The sequence below is a fragment of the Colobus angolensis genome, unplaced genomic scaffold (assembly GCF_000951035.1).
Source record: "Colobus angolensis palliatus isolate OR3802 unplaced genomic scaffold, Cang.pa_1.0 Scaffold8, whole genome shotgun sequence".
Taxonomy (NCBI): Eukaryota; Metazoa; Chordata; class Mammalia; order Primates; family Cercopithecidae; genus Colobus; species Colobus angolensis.
Window position 1 is genome coordinate 7094421 of NW_012121820.1, and position 27410 is coordinate 7121830.

The 27410-nt window shown below is 38.9% G+C and overlaps 2 protein-coding genes across 5 annotated transcripts in view; one reads left to right on the forward strand and one right to left on the reverse strand.

Annotated features, from left to right (window-relative positions):
- Positions 1 to 8130, forward strand: part of ZNF334 (zinc finger protein 334) — a 14613-nt gene extending 6483 nt beyond the window's left edge. For 2 of the 4 annotated variants that reach the window (XM_011928864.1, XM_011928863.1), the window contains exons 3-5: positions 3006 to 3132; positions 3443 to 3535; positions 4652 to 8130. In XM_011928864.1, the coding sequence (XP_011784254.1) occupies positions 3099 to 3132; positions 3443 to 3535; positions 4652 to 6471 (1947 nt within the window). In that variant the 5' untranslated portion in view covers positions 3006 to 3098 and the 3' untranslated portion in view covers positions 6472 to 8130. Of the gene's footprint in view, positions 1 to 935; positions 1440 to 3005; positions 3133 to 3389; positions 3536 to 4651 lie in introns of those variants that run through there. The other 2 variants (XM_011928866.1, XM_011928862.1) reach the window with 2 other exon arrangements.
- Positions 8131 to 14762: 6632 nt separating this feature from the next.
- On the reverse strand, positions 14763 to 27284 carry LOC105502588 (putative zinc finger protein 840). The gene is made up of 3 exons (XM_011929194.1): positions 27168 to 27284; positions 16383 to 16564; positions 14763 to 16251 (listed from the first exon to the last, which is right to left on the reverse strand). The coding sequence occupies exons 1-3, from the start codon at positions 27282 to 27284 to the stop codon at positions 14763 to 14765; spliced, it is 1788 nt and encodes a 595-aa protein (XP_011784584.1).
- Between the last annotated feature and the right edge of the window lie 126 nt (positions 27285 to 27410).

Sequence of the window (27410 nt, forward strand, 5' to 3'; positions counted from 1 at the left end):
AGAAAGATGTATAGCAGATCAAAGAAAAGAAAGACTGGGGTGACCTAGGATGGTCATGTGGGTGAGGTGAAACATACAGCAGGCCGAAGCCCAGGTGTCTGCGGAGGTGGAGGCAGCATGCCTATTTTTTACTGCTTTATTTTTAAATATGAAGAATGAGAAAAATCATACACAAAATACCTGTGTTTCCTTCACCTCGCTTCCCCTAATCTTTCAAAACTATATTATAGTGATCAGAACTGGGAAATTCACATGAATACAGTACTATTATCTATCTTATTTAAATTCTGCTAATTATTTTCCATGAATATCCTTTTTCAGTTCAAGGATCCAACCTAGGAACCCAAGTTGCATTAAATGTCCTGTCTCCTTAGCCTCTTGCAACCCACAATGGTCCTTCTTTGTCACTTACAACCTTGACACTTTGCTGGCTAGTTATTTTGCAGGGTTCATCCTAGCCTTTCTTTCCTTTCCCCTTCCCCTTCCCTTTCCCTTGTTTTCCTTTTCCTTTGTTTTCTTTTCCTTTTCTTTCCTCCCTCCTTTAATTTCTCCCTTTCCTTTCCTCTTTCTTTTCTTTCTTTCCTTTTTACATACTTAAACTTATTTAACTTGCCTAATTTTTGAAACTGGGTTTTGCTCTGTCACCCAAGCTGGAGTGCAGTGGTGCAGTCATAGCTCACTAAAGCCTTGATCTCCTCAGCTCAAGCAATCCTCCTGTCTTAGCCTCCCAAGTAGCTGGGACTACAGGCATGCGCCACCACTCCTGGCAAAAAAAAAAAAAAAAAAAAATTGAGACATGAGGTCTCACTATGTGGCCTGAGCTGGTCTTGAACTCCTGAGTTCAAGCGATCCTCCCACCTCAGCCTCCCAAAGTGCTGTGATTACAGGCGTGAGGCACCACACCTGGCCTACCATTTCTCTAAGAATCAAAACCATATAGAAAGATGTTTTAGAGAAGTGTCACTCCTTCTCATCTCTTCTACTCTGTTCCCATCCATCCATTCTTTCCATCTGTCTCCACCTCTCCCCTGAATGTAACCAGTTTCATGAGTTTCTGGTGTATCCTTTCCATAATTTTTTTTGCACACGTAGTGGTTATATGTGGTGGGGTTTTTTTGTTTTTTTGAGATGAGGTCTTGCACTGTCAACCCAAGTTGATGGAGTTCAGTGGCACGATCTCAGCTCATTGCAACCTCTGCCTCCCAGACTCAAGTGATCCTCATGCCTCAGCCACCCGAGTAGCACATGCCACGATGCCCGGCTAATTTTTTTTTTATTTTTTGTAGAGATGGGGTTTTGCCATGTTGCCCAGACTGATCTTGAACTTCTGAGCTCCAGTGATCTGCCTACCTCAACCTCTCAAGAGTGCTGGGATTATAGGTGTGAGCCACCACACCTGGCCATGTGTGTTTTCTTACATCTCCTTTCTTACATAAAAGGTAGAATATTATAGGTATTCTTTAATACTTTGCTTTTTTCACTTCATATCAGTTCATGGAGACCTTCCTCGTTATTTATGCTTTCAAATATTGCTTCTGATCACTGTGGTATCTCTCCTCTGAGCTCCAGGACGATGTATCCAACTACCAGCTAGACATCTCTACTTCTTTACTCAATAGATACTTCAAGCACAGCATGGTAAATATCAGTGCCTTCGTTTCCTATGCTCAATTCTCTTTTCTGTTTTGTTTTCCTACTCTCCACATACACTACTAGCATCTGCCCAGCCGATCATGTGAAATAATCTGCACATTACATCTGCACATCAAGTAGTGGTCAACTCTCCTTGCCTCCCATTATGTAGGACTGATTTTCTCCTTCCCATTTCCCAGGAACTACCTGTGCTCATGTCCTTTAGTGGTGTCTTAGTTTTCTTCCCCTCTAATTTGACCTTTAAGCCAGTTTCCATTTTTCTAGAGTAGGGGACAGCAAATGTTTTCTTTAGAGTACAAGGTCAAAATTTTTGGCTTTGCTGGCCCTGTGGTCTCTGTCAGATTTCCTCAGCACAGCTGTTGTGACATGAAAGCCGTCACCGACTGTGTGTAACAAATGATCATGACCACATTTGGCTCCCAGTGGCCTAGATTTTGCCCATGGACTGTAGTTTGCCAACCCCTGTGTTCTAGAGCATTGTTTCAAAGTACACATTTGGTCACAAATCTCCAGTCCTTGCTTACAAATACCTCTTTATGGATTTCCATTATTTACAACAGTGGTCTCCAAAGTGGAGGATAGGGAACACCCCAGCAATTCACTGGACTTCTATTCTTGTTAGTATTTCAGCCAAAAGAATGAAAAAAAAATTAAGCTTTATTGATATTAATGTATAGCTGGAACTAACTTGGAAATTTACTACAATTCTTAAGTAAATGTACATTAGCATATATGCAAGAATGTTTTGCTGATGTGTTGTACTATCTGAATTTCAAGACTACTAATTAGAAAAAAGAGTTCCTCTATTCTCTGGCCTCTGTCCCACTCCTCACTAGCCTTTCCTGTGGAGAGATTGTAGTTCTCAAACTCCCCATGTGTGTTTTGTGTCTGTGTATTTTCTTAATGGCTACAGTCCTATAAAGCGTACTGTTTATATTTCAAGATTAAAATTATTATGCCCTCAAAGAAGGGGTAACAAAAATGGAGCAAGCTTTCTTCTTTTGTGATCACCCTTCATCTTTTGTGTATGTCCAGCATTGCTCTTTAAAGATGTACATTTCTATTTTTGTCACCCTGTCAGAATATATGCTTCTTGAGAGCAAGATTAGTATTTTATGTGATTAGTAATCCAGGCTATTGGTATAGCTCCAGGACATGGTATAAGCTCAGTACAGTTTTAAAATTCATTTTAAAAATGAACACAGTGATGTATTTTTAACTTTCTGCCCTCCCACAATTATATCTCTTTATAGTTTTCCATTAGCCATGGCAGTGGTCTGCTTATAGTTTATGTTACCATACATTTGATATCACTCAATTTTGGTCACCCCAGATTAAACATTTTCTTTCAGAGATCAGTTTCATTCCAGGACCTGACTGTGAACTTCACCCAGGAGGAATGGCAGCAACTGGACCCTGCTCAGAGGCTCCTGTACAGGGATGTGATGCTGGAGAACTACAGCAACTTGGTCTCTGTGGGTAAGGACGGTTTCCTTGTACAACTCCCAAGAGCATACATTTCTTCTGTGTTACAAAAACATGTTGATTTCTAGAATTTAATTATTTAGCTTTGAGCATCAGGGGAGCAAGATTATTAAACTCTTTCAGAAGGTAAAGTTTGTGTATATATTCACTGCCCTTCCCCTACCCTTCACTAAAATGTTCTAGCTTTACTGAGCTATTGCTGGGCATCTTCATTGCACAGCTTCTGAAGCTGTACTTTCTGCATTCTTCAGAGTCCCTGATGTCCAAAGATCTTGGTCCAAGTTCTATAATTTCCCATTAACAGGGTATCATGTTAGCAAACCAGATGTGATTTTCAAATTGGAGCAAGGAGAAGAACCATGGATAGTGGAGGAATTCTCAAATCAGAACTACCCAGGTAAGTAAATGATAACTGAGCAGGTGGAACCAATGGAAATGAGAGTTCCACGGTGGTCACTGGTAATAGTTGGCATGGTAATGTTTTTCATGAATTTCTTTTTGTTGGCCCCAGACCTTTAGAAGTGATTGAGGTTGATTAACTGTCATGCTATGGACATCTGAAACATTCTCCCCAAATAAATAACTGAAATTTATAAAGATTTTTGCCACTAAGTTACCTATCCCCAGAATTCAAGTTCCTCTTTTATCACACCTTAAACTTTATTTCTGTAGCATTCTCTGTTGCCTACCTTGCCCCACCCACCATTGTCATAGGCTTGGTTTATATTTCAGACATTCAGAGATCTGTCATAATCTTTTTAATTGTCTTCAGTTTTTCTCTACATCACTTAACAGAAGTAACACGGTTTCCCTCTCCATTCTAAGCTTCACCAGGATCCGGAGTAGGGTGAGGCAAACAAGGTGCCTGGCATGCAAAATTTAGGAAGACACTCAACTCTCAGGATTGTGCAGGTGCCCTGGGTATCCTGCTTGCCTTCCTCTAGTCCCAGCTCTGCTCAGCCCACAATCTTACTTCCCTTTGCATTGTACAAATTCGAGAGTTCCATGTCACTGCAAAAATTTAACATTCACCCCTTCCTTCTTGTGTGTTTTGATAATAACTGACCATCTTTCTGACATCTATTTTACCTCGTCTCACTGTATGACTCTCTTTCTCTAAGTGCTTGTTTGATTCTTGTCTGTGTTATTCAACAGTCCATCAGCCACACTTCCACCATACTTTGTGTACTATTCCTTGTGACTGTTTACTTTTTCCACTCGATGTTTAGTGGTATTTGTAAAGTGTCAAAGGTACTTGTATTCTTTGCTAGTTTCCTCTTCCTTTACCCCTGTTAAATAGTGGCTGGTATGGATGGATTTGCTTTTTAGTATTTTTTGTTTTTGTTTTTCTTCAAATCAACTAAGTAAGAGATATTTGCACTTGAAATTTGTTTAATCTTGAAGGCTGGGCCTGAAGTCTAACCCCCAAAACAGTGCATTTCTAAGGAATTCTCATTGCATAGCAAATACATAAAGACTCACCAATTACTGTTAATTGTGTTCCTTTTTCTAGAAGTTGATGATGCCTTAGAGAAGAACAAAGAAATCCAGGATAAACATTTGACACAAACTGTATTCTTCAGCAACGAAACACTGATTACAGAAAGAGAGAATGTATTTGGGAAAACACTTAATCTGGGCATGAATAGTGTTCCCTCAAGAAAAATGCCCTATAAATGTAATCCAGGAGGAAACAGTTTGAAAACTAATTCAGAAGTAATTGTTGCAAAGAAAAGCAAAGAAAACAGAAAGATTCCTGATGAATACAGTGGATTTGGGAAGCCGCTACTCCATATTAAGCATGAAAAAAGTCATTCGGGAATGAAAAATTACAGATACAATCCAGTGAGGAAAGCCAGCAATCAAAATGAAAGTCTTATTCTTCACCAGAACATTAAGATTTTGAAACAACCTTTTGACTATAGTAAATGTGGGAAAACCTTCTTCAAGAAGGCAATTCTCATTACACAGAAAGGGAGACAGACTGAAAGGAAACCAAATGAATGTAATGAATGTAGGAAAACCTTTTCTAAGAGATCTACCCTCATTGTACATCAGAGAATTCATACAGGGGAGAAACCGTATGTTTGTAATGATTGTAGGAAGACTTTTCGTGTGAAGACAAGCCTCACTCGACACCAAAGAATTCATACTGGAGAGAGACCCTATGAATGCAGTGAATGCAGGAAAACCTTCATTGACAAATCTGCCCTCATTGTACACCAGAAAATTCATGGAGGGGAGAAATGTTATGAGTGTAATGAATGTGGAAAGACCTTTTTTCGGAAGTCAGCCCTGGCTGAACATTTCAGGTCACACACAGGGGAGAAGCCTTATGGATGCAAGGAATGTGGAAATGCCTTCAGTAAGAAATCGTATCTTGTTGTACATCAAAGAACTCACAGAGGAGAGAAGCCAAATGAATGTAAGGAATGTGGGAAAACCTTCTTCTGTCAGTCGGCCCTTACTGCACATCAGAGAATTCACACAGGGGAAAAACCCTATGAATGTAGTGAATGTGAGAAAACCTTTTTTTGTCAATCTGCTCTCAATGTGCATCGAAGAAGTCATACAGGAGAGAAGCCCTATGAATGCAGTCAATGTGGAAAATTTTTATGTACGAAATCAGCCCTCATTGCACATCAGATAACTCATAGAGGAAAGAAGTCTTATGAATGTAATGAATGTGGGAAATTTTTCTGCCATAAGTCAACGCTCACTATACATCAGAGAACACACACAGGAGAGAAACATGGCGTGTTTAATAAATGTGGTAGAATATCCATCATGAAGTCAAACTGCAGTCAGTGTAAGAGAATGAACACAAAGGAGAATCTTTATGAATGTCGTGAACATGGGCATGCCATCAGCAAAAACTCACACCTCATTGTACATCAGAGAACTATATGGGAGAGACCATATGAATGCAATGAATGTGGGAGAACCTACTGCAGGAAGTCAGCCCTCACTCACCATCAGAGAACACACACAGGAGAGAGACCCTATGAGTGTAATGAATGTGGGAAAACCTTCTGTCAGAAGTTCTCCTTTGTTGAACATCAGCGAACTCACACTGGAGAGAAACCATATGAATGTAATGAATGTGGGAAATCCTTCTGCCATAAGTCAGCCTTCAGAGTCCATAGAAGAATTCACACAGGAGAGAAACCATATGAATGTAATCAATGTGGGAAAACCTACCGTCGCCTGTGGACTCTCACTGAACATCAGAAAATACACACAGGAGAGAAACCTTATGAATGTAACAAATGTGAGAAAACATTTCGCCACAAATCAAACTTCCTTTTACATCAGAAATCCCACAAGGAATAAATTCCAGCAAAGTAATAAATTCCAACAAAGCAACAAATCAAATAAGTTACACAATGCGAAACTGTGAGTATGTATAGAGAAGTAAAATCTTATAATGAGTATAGAAAAATTTTCTGCCATAAGTCCACCCTCACTATAACATCAGAGAAATCATGTAGGAAAGAAATACTTTGTTTAATAATTGTATTATTCATTGTGAACTATGAAAATATTCAACAGCAATTCAAAGGTTATGCCAAATGTGCCTCCCTTTTAAAATAATGAAACAAACATTATTTAAGTTAAATTGTTACTTGGTTCCTCCCTACAGTGTTACTTGATAGTGTATGTTATGAGGTGTGAGGATCTGACCTTCATTTCAAATCCATACCATTGTTTGATAGTTGAGTAATTTGCAGTTTCTCAATTTATGGTATATTTTCAGATTGGGCAGATTTTTTGTTGTCTGCTAACTCCATAGTCTTCTAGTAGCAGACTATATACCTTTATCTGCAAAGATGACAACTCAGGAGCACTAACCATGGTACTCTATGCACCCATGGTAATTATACCCCAGGTGAGCCTTTGGTAAAGCTGAGCCAATGAAAGCCCTTCCTAAGACCTTTCTAGTGGAATGTAGGCACAGGATGACTAGTTTGTGATCCTGAAGCTTTCAGCCAAGTCAAGAAAACGGCAATTGCAGTAGGAAAAACATGGAAAAATAAGCATTTTTGAACAACAAAGAGAATTTGGATGATGGTTGAATCCAAAAAGTGTTTATTTCTCTGGTTTTAGTATTCTCTAATATCCACCCAACCCCATCTACCAGTGGTTTGATTATGTCAATTAGTATGTTTTCAAAAATCTCTTGGATTTCCTAATCAACATGTTCATTAGAGGTATTCTTTAGAAGTCACTGATCAAATTCTGAGAACAAAAGGCCTCTGGGATGCTGATTAGGATTACATTGTATGGATGTATGTGATGAGGTAGGATTGCCACTTTTATGGGGTTATTGGGAAATGTTTACCTTTTAAGTCCTGATTTCCATGAGTGGGGTTTTCCCTATACCCATTCCTAGCCTCTCTGCCACATTATGCATTCTGCCCCAGGGAAGATGAAGTGGGCTTATCTAATTGGTAAGACAGTGATGGGTAACTGGGTTTGCTCAGCTGAACTGTCTGTTCATTGTGAGCTGTCCTGCAAGCACAATTTCTTGTCACAGGTATTGCCTATGATTGGTAAATTGGTCTAATTCTGTCATTCAGCTAATTGGCCCATTAGCTGAATGGTCACAATAAGTTGCATCCTCCAACTCAATTTGATCAGTAATAAAAGTTTCATCCTGCCCCCTGTTTGCTACTTAATTTTTTATTGTTTAAATGGCGGTGGAAATTGTGCTATTTATTTGGGGCCCTTCAGAGAACCCAATATGAACATGATTTATCAATTTATTCAGTTTTTATGTCCTTCAGGACAAATAAATGTATGTGTACACACATATACATGTGTTAATATATATAAGTATATACATATGTTTAAATGTGTGTGTGCCTATACTGATCTTGGTCTTGTGAAATGTATTCATAGTCACTTCAGAGATTTGGTTGCTATTGTGAAAGGAATTATGTTACCTTTCACTTTGACACTAATGGAGTAAAGAAAAACAAAAATACCTAATTTTTGTGCCAAATTTATCTAAATTTATCCCTTAATGTTGGAACAGTCTTTTCAAATCTTATGAAAAATGTAAATTCACAAGTCCAAGAAGTTTAATGAACCCCAAGCAGGATAAAAATGAAGAGCACAACCAGATACCAAATTTCAAGACATAAATCAAAACTAGTTTAATAAATAATATCTTAAAAGTAGCCAAAGAACAAAGACATGATATAGAGGGTGTATTCATCTCCTAGGGCTGCCCTAACACAGTACCTCAGACTGGATGTTCTAGAACAACAGATCTATCTCATAGTTCTGGAGGCCAGAAGTCAGGTTGGGGTGGTGTTGGCAGGGCTATACTCTTTTCTGAAGGATCTGTTCCAGGCCTCTCCCCCTGGCTTCTGATAATTCTGTAGCTTGTGGCAGCATAACTTCACATGGCATTCTAAGTGTGCCTATTTGTGTCCAAATTTCCCCTTTGTATAAGGATACTAGTCATTGGATTAAGGGCCTGCCCTACTCCAGTATGACTGCATCTTAAATAATTACATCTGCAACAATCCTCTTTCCAAATAAGGTCACATTCTGAGGTACTCAGGGGTAGGACTTCAACACACATTTTGGGGAGACAATTCAACCCATAACAGGTTAATGTACTATTTATTGTTGTGTAACAAATTATCCCCAAAATTAGCAACTTAAAACAATAAACATTTACTATCTCATTGTTTTTGTGGTTTAGGAATTTTAGAGTAACTTGGCTAGGTGGTTCAGGCTCAAGGCCTTTGAGGTTGCTGTCAAGAAGTTGACCAGGGATGCAGTCGTGTAAAGACTTGACAGGACTGAAGGATCCACTTCCACCATGGCTGTCTCCCATAGTTGTTAGCAGGAGATCTCAGTTCTTCATCACATCGACCTCTCCCTAGGGTTTCTTGAGTTTCTCACAACGTGGCAGCCGGCATTCATTCCTCAGAGTGAGTGATCCAAAGCCAGTTTCCCTTATAACCTAGCTTTGGAAAACTATCACTTTCACTGTATTTAATTAGTCACACAGACCAACCTTGATACAGTGCTGAAGGGGATCACACAGGAGCATGAGTACCAGGAGGTAGAGACCTCTGGAGCCATGTCACAGGCTAGCTACCACAGGCAACCACCATAAGCATGGAGTGGTTTCAAGAAAGGTGAGAGGAGATACGCTGAAAAGAGTTAGTACAAACAGCCTTTTCAAGGAGTCATACTAAAGGCAAGAGAAATAGCATTGTAGCTCGAGAGTAAAGTGCAGTCAAAGGAGGCTTCTTTCTATAGATAGAGATAAATGCATGTTTATACACTTATGAGAAATCTTCCATAGAGAGGGGGAGATGTTGGAGTAATGTTCTGCATAGGTGAGATAGGTCGGAATCTGTGTGTAAGGGGGAAGGATAACCTTTTTAAGAGAATAGGCAATGGTCATGCCATGCCGGCTCACACATATGGGTTGATGTGGTAAAAGTTGTGAATTTATTTTAAAATTGTTTCTATTTTTCAATGAAATGGGGGATAAAATTATATGAGAGAATGGGAGAGTTATAAATCGGTATCACTGATATGACACATTTAGTTTGTTTTGCCAGATTATTTTATCTTCCCATTTGTATTTCACTACAGTGTGGTGGAACATTTGTATTTTTGTTCTGTCAGTTACTAATATACTGATATCTTTATATAGTGCCTTAATATCCCTGTTATTTGCAGGGAATAAGGGAAGATAGTATATTAGTTTCTTACTGTCAGTCAATAATGAAATTAGTTGATAATCTCTTCTTCCGTCTTCTCTCCTTGTTCACCTGGAATCTAATTTAAAATGAGAGCTTAGTCTTTAAGATGGACATATCAGTCTCTGAATTATTATATGTTCATAGTTTGCCTATGGGCTTTATGTATATTTGAAGATCAGTATGACTGGTTAGAAATCCCCAGCTAACTTTCTTTGCATATCCTAAAACACATTGTTCCATCATGTCTAGACCAAGTGTTATTCTTCAGAAGCCTGATGCTCCTGAATACTCTGTCCCTCCAGAACCACTGTCTGCCCCACTCCTCTTGCTTGGGGCAGACCTCTATGAACTGCATCAACTGAGGTCTCTTGCCATCAGGTGTCTGGTTGAGACCTTATTTGTGGCTCTCTTCTTCTGCAGCTAGAGCTATTCCCAGATCCCAAAAGTCATGTCCTTCCTGCATCACTTAGAGTTCAATCAGAGCAGCAGAGCCATATGTATGTTCTATAGGTGACAAAATTGTTATCAAGATTTGACTCCAGGCTATTATGGGAAGCCTGTTATGTGACTGTCTTCATGGCTGATGCTGGCACTTTAATTCTGCAGGCCAAGCAAGTAGGGAAAGTGAACACTAAGAGAGAGAACAAAGACAAGCTGGAACCCCCAGACAAAGCTGTGGCAGTTTTTACTGTCTTCTTCCTAAACGATGTGGGTGTCCTACAGAGGTTGGTGCCATTTGTGGTGTTGCTAAGCACACACATAGCCCAGGAGCTAGAAGAGCTGGAGGAGATCCTGGGGAAAGGAGAGCAGCCACAGGCTTGTCTACTGAGCCACACCACCAAGAACCAGCAGGTAAGAAACGTGTTGAGGGCAGAAGCCTTTCTAAGCCTAAAGACAAAATGATTTCTCCTCTGCCACCACCCTCCAGATCTCACACCAAAATGTCCTCTGTGACCCACCCTCACTGGAAACATACAGTTCTAGGGAACATAGATAGAATTCAGCTAAGCCAAAGTGACACATTTCAAAGGCACCACACTCTTGCTTTCCCTTCAGGGCTAGGGATGGTGAATCCCTTGTTGGTTTCCCACAACCCTTCCCACACTTCTGTAGAGAGTCTCTTCATTCAATTTTCTTTCACTCCTTTCAAATGAGCTATTTCTTAATGGGACTGATTCTGTAACTGGTACCAGAAATGGCCCCAGGAAAGAGATCCTCAAAATGAAAATGAGATTCTGGGGAGTGGAAGAGGCCATGCAGCAGCACCTCACCTTTGGAGACAAAGCAGACACTGTTTTAACATGCCTTAGGAAAGAGTGGTAATCAGGTTTTGGCCTGGCAGTACAGCTAGTGCATCATGGAGACCCTATATTGAAATTACATGGGCCTCCTTTGAAGGAGCAGCTTGACATATAGGTGAACAATTTCTGAGTCTCCTGGGCAGAAATATGACTTAAGGGATTATATTGGGAATTCATAGCACCTTACTCAACTTTGAGACTTGAGCCAATTCCTAGACCCAAAGTGGCTACAGGAAGACCTTTTAAGAAGGTTCCTGCAATGTAGCCATAGAAGCATCGTGCAGCTCTTCCTCCAGGCCTTCCCAGGGGTATCTGTGGTCACTTACCACCATGGCCATGCATCAGGGAGGACATACCCAGACTTCTATGGGGATTTGGATATTGGCCTTGATTATATGAATTCTTGCCATTCCCAAACACTACAGTGGCCCACAATCAGAGTGGAGACTTACGAAGGTCGGGAGATAGATGAGTCTGGGCCTGAATCCAACTCCCAGAGGGTTTCCTTCTGCCAGTGGAAACACGCCAATCCTATAGTTATTAGTCCCAGAATGCTACAGACTTAGTGGCAGAATCCTTGTACTGGTTCCCTGACAATGGAGGGAATACTCTTGTAGGCCATGATAATTTATAAGTTGTCCAGACTAGATATGTTTTGGGTCAAAAGGTGGGGGATAAGAGATAGCCAATGATTTGATGCAGATACCTAACATTGTTTATATGAGATACATGGATCATATTCTGTGCTGACTCCAATTTTGCATTCTATGGAAGTTATCTTCAGAGATAATTTAATCTTTAAAAGAGTTAAAGCATTCATTCAACAGCCATTATCTTGTGTCCCCTCTTATGAAGACAGTGATTGAACTTAGGACCACCCTAATCTAGTATTTGATCTTGATTACATCTTCAAAATGATGCTATTTTTAAATAGGGTCACATTCATGAGCACCGGCATTAAAACCTCAATATATCTTTGGGGAGGGATATTCAATCCACAAACGTTCTTTTAGATTTGTATCTCCTCAAATATGTGAGAATGAAAACAATATAAGGAATTATTAAATGCAAAAGGTGCATCATTTACATTAGTGTACAGATGACATTTTAAGCCTAAATTGAAGTATTTAACTTCTCTCTCCCATCTGTTATTTTTGCTTAAACAATAGAACTGTCATGTGATTTTAATATTAAAACCCCAATGAAAATATAAAACTTTCCGCAAAACTTTCCAATGAGAATGTTATGAATGGCCTGAGTTTACATGATGGCTATTCTTTTAACCTAACGTTTACATGATGGCTATTCTTTTATCTTTTTTACACAACTGGAGACATTACGGTTAGGAATTAGTGATAGTTCCTAAGAAATACGGCAGAGATACAAAGTGTTAGATGTCAATAGAAGATTAAATTTTTGAGTTTGGTGATGGCAAATTTGGGCTATGAGGCTTTTCAGAACAAGTTGTTCTGGTGTGTCCTAGAAATCTTTTCTCTTCTCACTATAGACTTTAGTTAGCAGTTTGACCCAGATAGGAGCCGTGTTGAAAAGTCTTTATATATTTGAAACATATGAAATGGTTCCTGTTTAACTTTAATCCAAGGTTTTTTGTTTTATTTTGTTTTGTTTTCACCGAAGGTTTTAAGCACCAAAATTAGAGATGACAGGTCCTGTGCATAATTTGTCTTTATCCCAATAGCCATTCCCATGTTTATGATAGTCATAATAATATTTTCTTTGTACTTAGCTAAATTATTTCAGTTGCATTTTTGGCTTATATATAACTTGAGATCTATAAAACTAATGTGTCTGTTATTTGTAAGAAGTGAGCTATGTATACATACACCTTTCCTTAGAGACAAACACACTGATGCCTCAACACACAAATAATGAGGTAGATGAAAAGGAGGCACGCCTGGGGATTATACAACACTTGAGCTCTGCAGCAGCTCTTGTCATATCTAAGAAAGCAAAGAAAGATGAGAGCATGAAGAAACTGAATAGTGTCTATGGATTGAAGCCAATCCTACCTATGCCCATCCCACTTGGCTAAACATAGGCAAGTTGCCACCAGCATGTATGAGAACAAATTCGGGAAAGTGTAATTCAACTTCTGATACAGGGCTCAAATGTATTCAATATTACATGCTAGTGTTTGCATGTACTAGAAAGCTTAGCTTTTAAGACATACAACAAGAAATCAATTTCAAATAACATAATATTCCCAGTAATAGGTTCTCCATATTCTGAATCTAAGGCCTAGAATTGTTGCAATTTTTCCATTTCTTCTTGATTCTTCAGAAACGTAAGAGTGGTACAAACTATTCAGGGAAGCTGGGTGTCTCAGTTATATCCATTTATTTATTTATTTATTTATTTTTGTTTGTTTGTTTTGGAGACGGAGTCTCACTCTGTCACCCAAGCTGGAGTGCAGTGGCATGATTCGGCTCACTGCAACCTCTGCCTCCTGGGTTCAAGTGATTCTCATGCCTCAGCCTCCCTAGTAGCTGGGATTATAGGCTCATGCCACCATGCCATGCTAATTTTTGTGTTTTTAGTACAGACGGTTTCACCATGTTGGCCAGGCTGGGCTCAAACTCCTGACCTCAAGTGATCCACCCATCTCGGCCTCCCCAAGTGCTGGGATTACAGGTGTGAGCCACCGTGCCTGGCCATTTAGACAAGGCAGCAGAAACCATCTTATCCACAGACCCAAGACCTTTGGATTTCTCATGTCACCCCTCCTAACTCTTTGCCCTTTAGTTCAGATTCATGATCAGCTTTTTGCTTTTCCCTGTCTACAAGCAAAGTTCTCCAAAACTTCTAATTCATTCAGAAGAGATGGCTTTTGTTTTCCTTACTTATGCTTAAATTAGGGTTGTATCATCTAACCTACAAAAGTTGGCATCTTTAGATAGCTGCCTCTATTTAATTCAGTGAAAGTAAATTATGGACAAACAGCAAAATGAATGTTCACTGCAGCCTGCTAGCTGCCTCTTAGCTTATCACTGCTTACCACAGGAAATGCCTTGTCCAATTTCAAATTTAGTTGAACACATTTAACAATTCTTTTTTTTTTTTTTTTTAAATTCGGAGTCTCACCCTGTTGCCCAGGCTGGAGTGCAATGGCATGATCTCAGCTCACTGCAACTTCTGCTTCCTGGGTTCAAGTGATTCTCCTGCCTCAGCCTCCCAAGTAGCTGGGATTACAGGTGTGCACCACCACGCCCTGCTAATTGTTATTTTTTTTTTTTTGTATGTTTAGTAGAGATGGGGTTTCACTATGTTGGCCAGGCTGGTCTCAAACTCCTGACCTCAGGATCCACTTGCCTTGGCCTCCCAAAGTGCTGGGATTACAGGTGTGAGTCACCACGCCTGGCCAAAGACTCAAGTCAGTGCAATTTTAAAAAGTGCGTTTCTGATCACATCTCCATTTCTTCAACATTTACATATTTGTATTTCCAAGATATTCCATACAGCATGAATCCGTGAAGAATTAGGCTTCGACTAAGAATCTTTCTACATTGATCTCTTAAGTTTAGCAAAGGGTAAGTCATCTCTAAATATCTTTCTTCATCTTCCTCTTTTTTTAGGGTTTCTTTTTATTGTGAGTTACCTGATGTCGAGAAAGCTTTGAGTTTAAGCTAAAAGCTTTTCCACATTGGTTGCATACAAAGTGTTTCTCTCCTGTATGGATTTTCTTGTGTTTATTAAGATTTGAATTATTGTTAAAACGCTTTCCACATTCACCACATTCATAGGATTTCTCTCCAGTATGAATTTTTTTATGTTGATTAAGTTTCCAGTTAAGGCAAAAGGTCTTTCCACATTCATTACATGTAAAGGACCTCCCTACAGAAAGAGTCTGATGTTTAGTAAAGTTTGACCGATTTTTAAATGTTTTTTCACAAGTCGTACATTGTCTCTCTCCTGTATGAGTTCCTTGATGTTGTGTTAGATCTGACAGACAGACAAAGGATTTTTTACAATTACTACAAATAAAAGGTTTCCTTCCAGTGTGGATTTGTTGGTGGCGAGCAAGATCCATGCGCTGGGCAAAGGCTTTCTTACATTCATTACATGAAAAGGGCTTCTCTCCAGCATGAGTTTTCTGATGTTTATTAAGATTTGAGATGCTTTTAAAGGAGTTCCCCTTTTTATTGTGAGTTATCTGATGTCGAGAAAGCTTTGAGTTTAAGTTAAAAGCTTTTCCACATTGATTACATACAAAGTGTTTCTCTCCTGTATGGATTTTCTTGTGTTTATTAAGATTTGAATTATTGTTAAAACGCTTTCCACATTCACCACATTCATAGGGTTTCTCTCCAGTATGAATTTTTTTATGTTGATTAAGTTCCCCGTTAAGGCGAAAGGTCTTTCCACATTCATTACAGGCAAAGGGCCTCCCTATAGAATGAGTTTTCTGATGTTTAGTCAAGTTTGACCGAAATTTAAAGGTTTTTTCACAAGTCGTACATTGGTAAGGTCTCTCTCCGGTATGAGTTCTTTGATGTTGTGTTAAATGTGACAGACGGACAAAGGTCTTTTTACAACTACTACAAATAAAAGATTTCTTTCCGGTATGAATTTGTTGGTGGCGAGCAAGATCCGTGCGCTGGGCAAAGGTTTTTTTACATTCATTACATGAAAAGGGCTTCTCTCCAGTGTGAGTTTTCTGATGTTTATTAAGATTTGAGATGCTTTTAAAGGATTTCTCACAAACATCACACTTGTGGGGTTTCTCTCCTGTATGAGTTCTTTGATGTAGAATAAATTTGGAGTATGGATTGAATTCCTTTTCACAATAATTACATGGATAATATTTCTTTCTAGTATGAATTAATCGATGTTGAGTTTTTTCTGAGAAACAGGGAAAGGTTTTTCCACAAAAGTTACAGGAAAAGGGCTTCCTTTGAGTATGAGTTTTTTGGTGCCAAGTCAGGTTTAGTCTGTTGCCAACATGAAACCTCTGATGTATAGAGAGGGATGAGAGAAACCTAAAGGCCTTTTGACATGCATCACATTTGTATGGTTTCAGTCCACGGTGCATGCTCTGATGTTGAATAACCTGTGAAGGTCTGTTAAAAGTTTCACCACATTGGTTACATTCAAAGTGTTTATATAGCATACAAATTCTCTGGAGTATTGTAAATGATGAGCGATGCCTAAAGCCCTTTGTATTTTCACCATGTTTGTGAGCTTCCCCTACCTTATGGATTTTCTGATGTCTAGTAAGTTGTGAGATATGCCCAAAAGCCATGCCACAGTCATCACATTCATAACGCTGGACAAAAGCACGATGTGTTCGGTATTCTCCATGGTGAAAGCTTTGTCTGAAGGCATTCCCAGATTCACTGAGGGCACGAAACGTTGCCAGTGCTGGTTGACACGCTGTTAGGAAAACAATATGAGAAAAAAAGAAAATCAGAACTGGACACTGCAACATATACCAAGTTAATTAAGAAAGTGAGGGAAAGAAGAGTGTAGTGACTGGACACTTTAGAGGGGTAGGATGAGAAGTTGGGAGTTTGTGGAGGTGGAGAGGCAGATAATTGCTTCTCCAAGTACAAGAATGATTTAAGTGATCAACAGTGGCCATTGAATTTTTTTCTCTTTCTTTAAACTTGAAATAATTATACTTGTGATCGCAAAAATGGCTCAATGAAATGTTAATAACCAAAGCAGAAAAGCTTAAAGAACCTAAAAAGAATCACGTGAAATCCTAAGCATGGATTAAAGTTTTGTTTTCATTAATGCCCTTTAAAATATTTCTGTGTGGTATAGCAATTTGTGAAAGTGATTACACTTTAAATATTTTCCTTTGAACATCAAAATTGGGGATGCTTATGAGTAAATATACATCTGTCTTATCAATTTGATATTTAATGTTTTACTGTGCGACAGTGTCATTATTGATTGGGCTAGTGTTCTATTTGGATATTTGAGTTATACTTATTTTTGTTGTTGCTAAGAACATTAAGAACAATCTTAAATCTACATCTTTGTTAATTTGAAATATATTCTAGTATATTCTGGTACCGATGCTTAGAAATGAGAGTCCCAATTATATTTTTGGTATGTACATGCACTGCACTCAAGTTCTTATATTGCATGAACACACCATTATTTTCCAGTATCTTGATAACCCTTGACTATCAAACTTACCTTTATATAAAACTGTGGTGTCATGAGTTCTAGCATTTTTTTGTAATAAAAACATCTAGAAACTGGTTAACTGAAGAAAGAAATTTGAGCATTCCTACACACATACGAATTATAGATTGAGCATTTCTATACACATACAAAATATATGTTAATACAGACAAAAAAATCTGCCACTGATAAGATGGAGAACCAGCATGGGTTTCTGTTACCTTCCTCATTCTAGTCTGAAATGCTACTAAAGTGCTTAGAAAAATGTATAGATATAGTGGAATATTTATAAATATACTTGAGTAATATTTTCAAAAACATAAATATTTCAACATGGGACACAATCAGTGGTAATAAAAGGGACAAAGTGGGAACAGTTGGTTTGAAGATATGGTTTGTAATTTTTTTTTTTGAGACGGAGTCTCACTCTGCCACCCAGGCTGCAATGGCATGATCTCAGCTCATTTCAAGCCCCATCTCCCAGGCTCAAGAGATTCTCCTCCCTCAGCCTCTCAAATAGCTGGCCAAACCATCACATCCGGCTAATTTTTGTATTTTTAGTGGAGATGGGTTTCGCTGTGTTGGCCAGGCTGGTCTCAAACTCCTGACCTCAAGTGGTCCAACTGCCTCGGCCTCCCAAAGTGGTGGCGTTACAGGTATGAGTCACCATGCCCACCCTGAAGATATGTTTAAATGAACTTAATGGTTGGCATTTATAGCAACATTATATAGCCAAAGATGAAATAGCAGCATGGAAAACCTAGTTGGAGAATTCTTTTAGAGGGAAGGAACTGGAGAAATAGAATATATAAAAGAAAAGTCAGGATTAAAAGAAAGTACTGCTATCCATTAAATGTGAGTCCTATTAAAAATGTGTAGAAAATTTACCAACTTCATCATGTGGCCTAATATCTGGGCAACTAGAGTCTCTGAAATAGAGGAGGAAAGAGGGTGGGCGGCAGGGACCAGAAAAATACTTGAAGAAATGATGGGCAAAAAATTCTCAAACACAGTTAAAACTATAAACTCACATATCCAAGAAGCCGAAATCACACAATAAGAAACATGAAGAGAATTACATTAAGGCACATTATAATGAAATTGTTCAAAGCCAGCGATAAAGAGAAAACTGTAAAAGCAACCAGAGGGAGGAAAAAGACATTATGTACAAAGATGACATCAGATTTCTTACTGGAAACACTGCAAGCAAAAAAGATAATGGGACAAAATCTTTAAGGTACTAAAAGAAACAACAACAACAACAACAACCTATTAACTAGAATTCTATGCCCAGCATATGGCTTTCAAAAACGAAGACAAAAGACCTTTTCAGAAATACAGAGACTGAAAGAATTCATTACCAGCAGAGCTGCACTACAAGTAATTTTAAAGGAAGTCCTGCAGGGCAGAAGAAAAGGGATGCCAGATGGGAATTTGGCCCTGCACCAAGGAATGAAAAGCAACTGAAATTGTAACTGGTAAATATGTATGGGTTTATTATTATTAAATCTCTTTAAAAGATTGACTGATTAAACACAAATAATGTATTATGGGGCTTATAACAGGTGAAAGTAAAATGTATGACAGCAACACCATAAAGGCAGGTGGAGATAAATTATAGTATAATATATATAGTATAAGAATTATAAGAACTACAGTATAATTCTTATATTGTACATGAAAGAGTATACTATCACTTGCAGGTAGATTGTGATAAGTTAAAGACAGATACTAGAAACTCAAATCCTAACACAACCACTAAAATAGAGTTACAGCTAATAAGCCAACAAAGGTGGTAAAATAGAATCCTAAAAAAAAAAAAAAAAAAGAATCAATCCAAAATAGGGTAAGGATAATAAAGCAGAATAAAGGAGAAAAGGGGGAAGAACAGATATGACAAATAGAAATCTGTTTGATTTAGGCTCAAGCCTAACCATATCAATAATCACAGTAAATGTAAAAATAAAAACACAAGGTTTCACAATCTGAGCACTATTTACCTTTATATCAGAGAATTCTTTGTTATGGGGGCCATCATGTGCATGTAGGATCTTGGCATCCCTGGCTATTACACCCTAGATGCCAGCAGCATGCCTACATACTCGGTTATTACCACCAAAAAGACCACCCAGACATTGCCAGGTGCCCTTAGAGGGCAAAGTCTTCCCTTCTCCCCATTGAGACCCAGTGGTATAAGCACCTCAACGAAAAGGTGGAGATTATCAAGCTTGTATGAGAAAGTAAAACCAAATTATTTGCTAACTACAAGAAACTCACTTTAGAGACACAATTGGTTAAAAAGTAGATGGATGGAAAATATATACCATGCTAACAGTTAAAGCTAGAGTAGCTATATTAATATCAGACAAAATACATTTTAGAGTAATAAGTATTTCTAGGGATAAAGGAGTTTATTTCTTAAGAATAAGGAATTAACAGAGCATAATTCTAAGTGTTTATGCACCCACAGCGCTTCAAAATACTTGAAGCAAGATTACCAGTGAAAGAATATACTCCAAGAATAGGAAACTAATTTTAAATAAAAGAACCCACTATGGTGGATAACTAGAAAACCACATTAGTATAAAAAAAGTTTTTACTAGTATAAAAAAATATACTCATACAGAACAGACAGATACACGAATGGAATAAAAAATTTCAGAAGATGATTTCTGTAGATACATATTTCTGATGGCTTATGTGTAAGGATGGCATCATAAGTCAGTGAGGACAGGATGGATGCTTTGGTGGGTAGTATTGTAAAAGCTGGCTCATTGTTCAGAGAAAATGGGGCTGGTTATCCATTATGCCATATACAAATATAGACAGATTAAAATGTGAATTTTAAACCCATAATGCTGATAGGGGAATGTCTTTGTGGTCTAGGATACAGCGGGCTTCTTAACAACAAAAAGGCAGTAAGCAAACACTCAAGTCAAAAATGTTATGGATGTGATCAAAAATGAAGGATTTCTGATCAAGAGAAGCACCAGAGTCAACAGGCAAATGACAGATTGACAGGAGTAATCATACATTTTAAGCCAAAAAATACCTTACATATAACATAAAATTCTTCAATTCCACAAAGAAAAGAAAAAAAAAATTAGAAAATGAGCAAAGAACATGAAGCAATTCAAAAAAGCTGAATAGTGAGTGGATGACAAGAGTATCATGTGAGCTTCATCTTACTATTAGGGAAATGAGAATTAAAACAAGGACTGATTAAATACAAATAATGTATTATGGGGCTTATAACAGGTGAAAGTAAAATGTATGACAGCAACACCATAAAGGCAGGTGGAGATAAATCTACCAAAATGGAGCCAACTAAAATGCAAATGTTAGCAAGCAGTGGTTAGATGCAGGAAAGAAGTTATGTGGGTACAGTGTAAAATTCACAAATGTCCAGAAAGTAATCTGGTTGTGTTTTATCAAACTATAATATGCCCTGTGACCCAGAAAATCATTATAGATTCTAAAGGGAACATGTGAGATTTGTGTCAGAAGGATCTGTAGAGACTTAGGAATTTTTTTTCCATAAAACTGGCTGTGTGATGGATGCATATTAAAGAATACTATATTGCACTAAAAAGACATTTAGACATAACATGTAAAGATTTCAGAAACAGCCAAGTAGAAAGGTAAGAAGTTAGATGTTTGCAGCATGCTGTTAGAAGAGTGCAGCCATGTATAAAATCGTGCATATTTTACAGTTAGTATTTGCATTTTTTATTTATTTATTTTTTAAGACAGAGTTTCACTCTGTTGCTCAGGCTGGAGTGCAGTGACACGATTTTGGCTCACTGTAACCTCTGCCTCCCAGGTTCAGGCAATTCTCCTGTCTCAGCCTCCCAAGTAGCTGGGACTACATGCATGTGTCACCACACTCAGCTATTTAACAATGTAGAAAAGATATTAGACCAGCTGTCTAGCACATAAAGAATGACATAATGAATTAGAAATGAAGGTTATACAAAATGATCATGGAGTCTTGACTAGAGCAACAGTGACAATTGACTCAATTTTTGTATCCAATTTCTAACCCTCCCACTATCACATTGCCAGCCCTAAACAGGATACATGGTTTTATTCAAATATATCACAAAACAGAGTAAACGAATTTGTGTTCTAAAGCCACAAGGCGGCAGTGGAGAGATCAGAAAACGTCTTGCAGTAAATTTGAAAGTGACTATAACTTGACAGAAAAATGTTCAGGGGTGCATAAAAAATGGAAGTTTAAGGGAGAGAAAAGTAGTTGAGGGTAAGAGAGGAGTTTGGACCAAGTTATTAAGTATTTAAAGAATAAGCAGGGTTATGTGGAATTCTTGTGAACAATTCTTATAAAATCTTTAATAAGTGGATTCCAGTCCACTTTCCAAAATGCCCATAGCTTAATTGCATTTGGTATTTTACTCTTCAGATCAGATGATACTCCAGACCGAAATTCATCATCATCTAACCCAGCTTTTTATCCCCTGACTTTCAGGAGCCTGTGAATGAGCTGCCTTCCCTGATGTCAGCACTGAAACTCGAGAAGCAAGTTTCTCTGAAATCTCTGGATCATCTTACATTCTGGCAATTTCTACCTTCTGTTAGTGACGGTAGTCATCTCTTTCCAACTAGATGGTAAATTTGTTTTTCTCATTTGTCATTCTCTAACCTAATAATCTAAAGAGAAAGTAAGTCTCTCTCCAGAATTTTCCTTAAAAAAAAAAAAAAAAAAAAAAAACCTCTATAACACTTTTCCGAGCTAATCCATTCATTCATTGTAATCACTGACAAGCTTTTTGACCAATTCAACTATTCATCCTTTTGTCCATTTGGGTAGTAACTTAAATTCCAAATTTTACCAGCACACCATTTACTGTCCTAAGACTAGAGTTATAACAAAAAGGGTACAGGAAGAGTGATAAATGTGGGGTAAAGATTCCTTTGGAAACTCATGGACAGAAGCCCAGGGGAAAGCTCTTCTCCTATCACCTCCTGGTGGGGGTTGGAGGGGGAGTGTCCAGGTTACTTTGAGCTGAGGTGTGAGCTGTGATGACTTCCATCTGCTTCTTACCTGGGCAGGGATCACCTGTCACCTCTCTCTCCATCATCCAGGGCTCCTTCCCTTGCTTCAAAGAGGACATCACGTGTGCCTTGTAAGTCCAGTTTCCTAAGAAAAATAAATGATATTGACCATGCTGTGGTTATTACAGAATTTAGACCCACATTTTTGGTGATGAGGAATCTCATTAACATCTCAACCTTCCCAGAACCTCTAAAGCAGTGTTTTTATATAAAAGACCATCTAGGCCGGGCGCGGTGGCTCAAGCCTGTAATCCCAGCACTTTGGGAGGCCGAGACGGGTGGATCACGAGGTCAGGAGATCGAGACCATCCTGGCTAACACGGTGAAACCCCGTCTCTAGTAAAAAATACAAAAAAACTAGCCGGGCGACGTGGCGGGCGCCTGTAGTCCCAGCTACTCGGGAGGCTGAGGCAGGAGAATGGCGTAAACCCAGGAGGCAGAGCTTGCAGTGAGCTGAGATCAGGCCACTGCACTCCAGCCTGGGCGGCAGAGCGAGACTTCGTCTCAAAAAAAAAAAAAAAACCATCTACATTTTAAACCATTCCCCAGCTGTTTCTTAGGCATATGACAGCCTCAGACTATAGTTTTGGAGAATGGTGTGATGATTTTGAAGACAGTGGGGAATAGGAAGCTTGTATCATCCCAAGACGAAAATGTTTTCTCTTAAAACAGAGCTACAATGCTTTACTGAAGAATATGAAGTTATAAAATTCAACTGAGCATTTTCAGGGAGTTTTGCAGATATTTGCACAGAAGCAAAAAAATCCTCCCATGGGCAGTTATGAACTAACAAGACCTTCCTTACCCAAAGATGCAAGGTATTTACAGTTATCCAGCATCACATCTCTATACAGGTTTCTCTGTTCAGGGTTCAGATGATCCCACTCATCTGGTGAGAAGACCACGGCCACATCTCTAAATTTTACCAACTCCTGAAATAACAATTTATATTTTGTATGTATACATGCCTCCAGGTGGCCCCAGTAGATACCTTTCAAATTGGGCATTCTAAGGAGGCAGACAGGATATAAGGATACATTAGAATATGTAGCCAAAAAACTATAACAAAGTGCAAACAATAAAGGTATGATTTACTCTTACAGAGTTTAGGAAGACAAAATTACTTATCCTCATGATAAAGTAACAGCGAAGGAAACATACATTTGGTGTACATGCATGGCTGAGTCAATGGGGTAGAGCTACCATCTGTGGGATTATGACCAAATACCTCTAAGTCAGAATCCCACCCAGGCAGAATAAGGGAATTCGTCCTGCCTGACAGTGTGAGCTGGGACATCGGTCTCTTTCTGCTTCAGACTGAAACTTAAGCAGCAGCTCTTCTTGAGTCTTGAACCTACTGGGTTTTGGACCAGTACTATAGATCAGTCAAAACTAAAGATTTGACAGTCTCTCAATGTGAGCAGTCAAAAGTTCTTTGCAAGTAATTCTAGAACCATGTCAGGTCTCCCAAGTATATACATAAATTCAGTAGTATCTCCATTTAAAAAAATCCATTAAGATTATTTTTATAAAATGTGATAAATGGATACATGGTTTTCACACAAGGGAAAAATGTGACAGACTAGTTTTTACATGAAAAGTTAATGAAGGTCTTGTTCTTGCCAGAGTGTGGAGTCAAGTTGTAGTAATTCGAGTGGGTTAGGAATGTCATCAGCACAGATGAGATCAAAGAAAGAGCCCAGAAACAGATGCAAATATAGAAATGTTTACTACCTAAAAAAGATGACCTGCAAGTCTGTTGGGAAACAGTTCAATGAATACTGTGGTAATAACTGAATATCCCTTAGTAGGGGGAGAGCAAGATCCCTCCCTGACTCTGAGAATATGTTCCAGATGAAATAAAAGATAATTATTAAAACTATTAAAATGTTTGAAAATGAGGATTTTCAAACTTACAATAGAAAAATTTCTTAAAGACTCAAGTGCCAGATAAAAGGAAATAATAAAATCGACCTTATGAAAGAGAAAGAAATCTCTCTGAAAAAATAAAAGGGACACAGAAAAAACAAATTAGTATGTTGTACAACCAACAAGGAACTAATTCGGAATTTATACAGATCAATAAGAAAAAAGAATAGAAGCTGCAGACTAGACAAATGCCTAAAGCAAATGAATGAAAAGTTCACTGAAGAAAGCATACAAATAATAAGTCGACAAACTGTTCTCAATTAAGTGCACATAATATTAGCAGCAAGTCTTGCTTATTTTTGCAAGACAGCCACAACGTTTAAAACCTGGATACTATCCAGTGTTTTTAAGGGATGGAACCAAGCCGTCAATCACAATGATTTGTGGACTTCAAAGTCTGCATAGTACTTTTGGAGCATGACTTGTTAACATCTCAAATGGTTAAAGGTGAATGCCCTTGACTCAGAAATTCTAAGTCTAGATAGCTTTCTTAAAGTTCAAGAATATGCAGACTTCATGGCGACATTGTGTCTACCACTGAAATACTGCAAACATTAGAGACCTATAAACAGGAGAAAGGTCCAAAAACAAGACAATTCATGCTGCAGGACACATTGCAGATGTTAAGAATAAGGGCCATCTATGTGTACTGCTATGGAAACATCTCCAAAATAAATTACAAAACTTACAGAATATAGATATATCAATAAAAAAAGATCTATTGTGTATAAAACTGAGGACAGTGGTGAGTAGGGTTAGCGATTAAAAAGGACTTTGAAAAAATTCTTCATCTGCATAGTTAAAAAGAACATCATACATTGATAGATTTCTTGTATAATTTCAAAAATTAAAAATTACAGAGGTAAAATTTAACTCAGGTCTGCCTGACTGAGGGATGAAAATGTCTTCAGACTTCATTTTAAAAGATGTTTTGGTAAATTCATTTATGATTCAGTGGAATTCTAGCTATTATATCTGGACATTGTTATTTAATGCCACGATTAAATCAGGCTGTCCTCTAACGTAAACATGATCTCCGTCATTTACTCAGTTCTAAATATGTGGCCCTAAATATGTGGATTAGTGGGAAACGAATGTTTCGTACTGCTGCCGTAAAAAATTACCACCAACTTCATGGCTTAAAACAACACAAATTTATAATCTTACAGTTCTGGAGTTCAGAAGTACAATATGGGTTAGCAGTGCTGTGTCCCCACTGCAGGCTCTAGGAAGAATCTGATTCCTCAACTTTTCTAGCTTTCTAGAAACCACCTGCATTCCTTGGCTTGTGGCCAGCCCTATCCTGTCTTCAAAGCCAGCAACATAGCATCCCCCTGCTTGTTTCTTACAAAGACCCAGTGATTACATTTCAGGCCCACCCAGACAACCCAAGAGAAACCCCCATCTGAAGATCCTCAACTTAATCACACCTGCAAAGTCCCTTTTTCCATGTAAAATAACACATTCTCAGCCTCCAGGATGGGGACTAGGATGGTGACATCTTGCAAGGAGTGGGGGAGATTGTTCATTCTACCACAATGTGTATCTGGCCTTCTGTTTTCCCATCAATGTATTATAATTTCTATGTTATTTTAATTAGCATAGTTTGATGTGTTGGATTTTAAGTCTGTCAGGACCAGTGCCCTCTTGTTACCCAGAAATATGGGGGCATCCCTCCACCTTCATCCCAGCCACTTGACTACCTGTGCACTGCTCCAGCTCTTGCATAGATTTGACACCAAGTTAAGCCATTGCTCCCTGCACCCCCAACACATGCAAGCTGTTCAACTTCAGCCTGAACTCACTATCCCTGGGGACTCCTATTTTTCAGCCTGAAAGTTTTCAAATTCATGCCTAGAAGACCTGCTCTGATGACTCCCCTTGGTCAGTCAGTCCTTGAGTAGTTTGTTGAATGAATCCTCAATCTTGGGGCAGTCGTTGAGCAGTTTGTTGAATGAATACTAAATCTTGGGTCACTAAAGAAAGCTTCTAGGTTATTTAGGTCCCCTCTGTTGCCCCTCTGACTGTCACCTCATCACCAGAATGGGGAACTGCACCATTATGGAACAAATGCAAAATGTCTTTAGCGCTGTAAATTGGTATTTTAGGAAGGAAATCAGAAGTAAGCAATTCACCTGTGATATCACCTCTAGAAATGACCGAGCCGTTTTCCTTTTCATTCTTCACCTCCTGTTCTCAGGGAACACAGACTTCTGAGAAGCCACACCTTAAAACTGAGGACAGAAGTATGTGAGACCAGGTACTCCAACCCCCATGCCCAACCACACACACAGAGGAAACCAGAAATCTGTAACAGCATACCAACCTTGGCCTTCAGGTTCTCTCTCCTTCTGGGCCCTCAGGAGAGCCCACGGGTGTGCTGCAGCAGCTGGGATTTTGGATTTTGGGATCTCTCCCTATGTGTCAAAGTGTGAGACTCTGTTTTCCAGATCTGCCGTGAACAAAACTTTCCCTGCCATCCACTGAAACAGAGCTTGAACTCACCTTCTCAGAAAGATCAATTCCAATACAGCTAGCAGGCCCAGCGCGCTTCTGAGCCTACCTATATAGAACCTAGATCATCACACCCAGAACCTTCTCATTTCCTAATCAAGCCCAGCTCACTGCCTGCAGGATTCAGCTCTTTTGGTCCTGATTATAGTGGGAACAGGGAAGGACTGGGGAATGCAGGATTGTCACATCAAGGCTTAGGCTGAAAATTCCCCAGTGCTCTTTATTCATGCCTACTATGTACCCCAGGCATGATGTCATGTATCACACACCCCAGATAGGCTTGTGCCACTCTTTCCACTTGAATATATGAGATAAGAGGCCTCACCTGGTGCCTCTCACCCCCACGAGGCAGCTGCATGGAGGAGGAGAGACAGTTTGGCACTTTCAGCAGTAGGACAGCATAAAGTAGCACCTCCACTTCCCCATGACCCATCAGTGACATGGGGGAATCCAGTGTGTGCTGCTTGTCCCAGAAAGGGATTGGGAATAATAGGATGGTATGGAAGGTGGAACAATTGCCCCTCCAAAGATGTCTACATCCTAACCCCTAGAACCTGTGAATATGTGA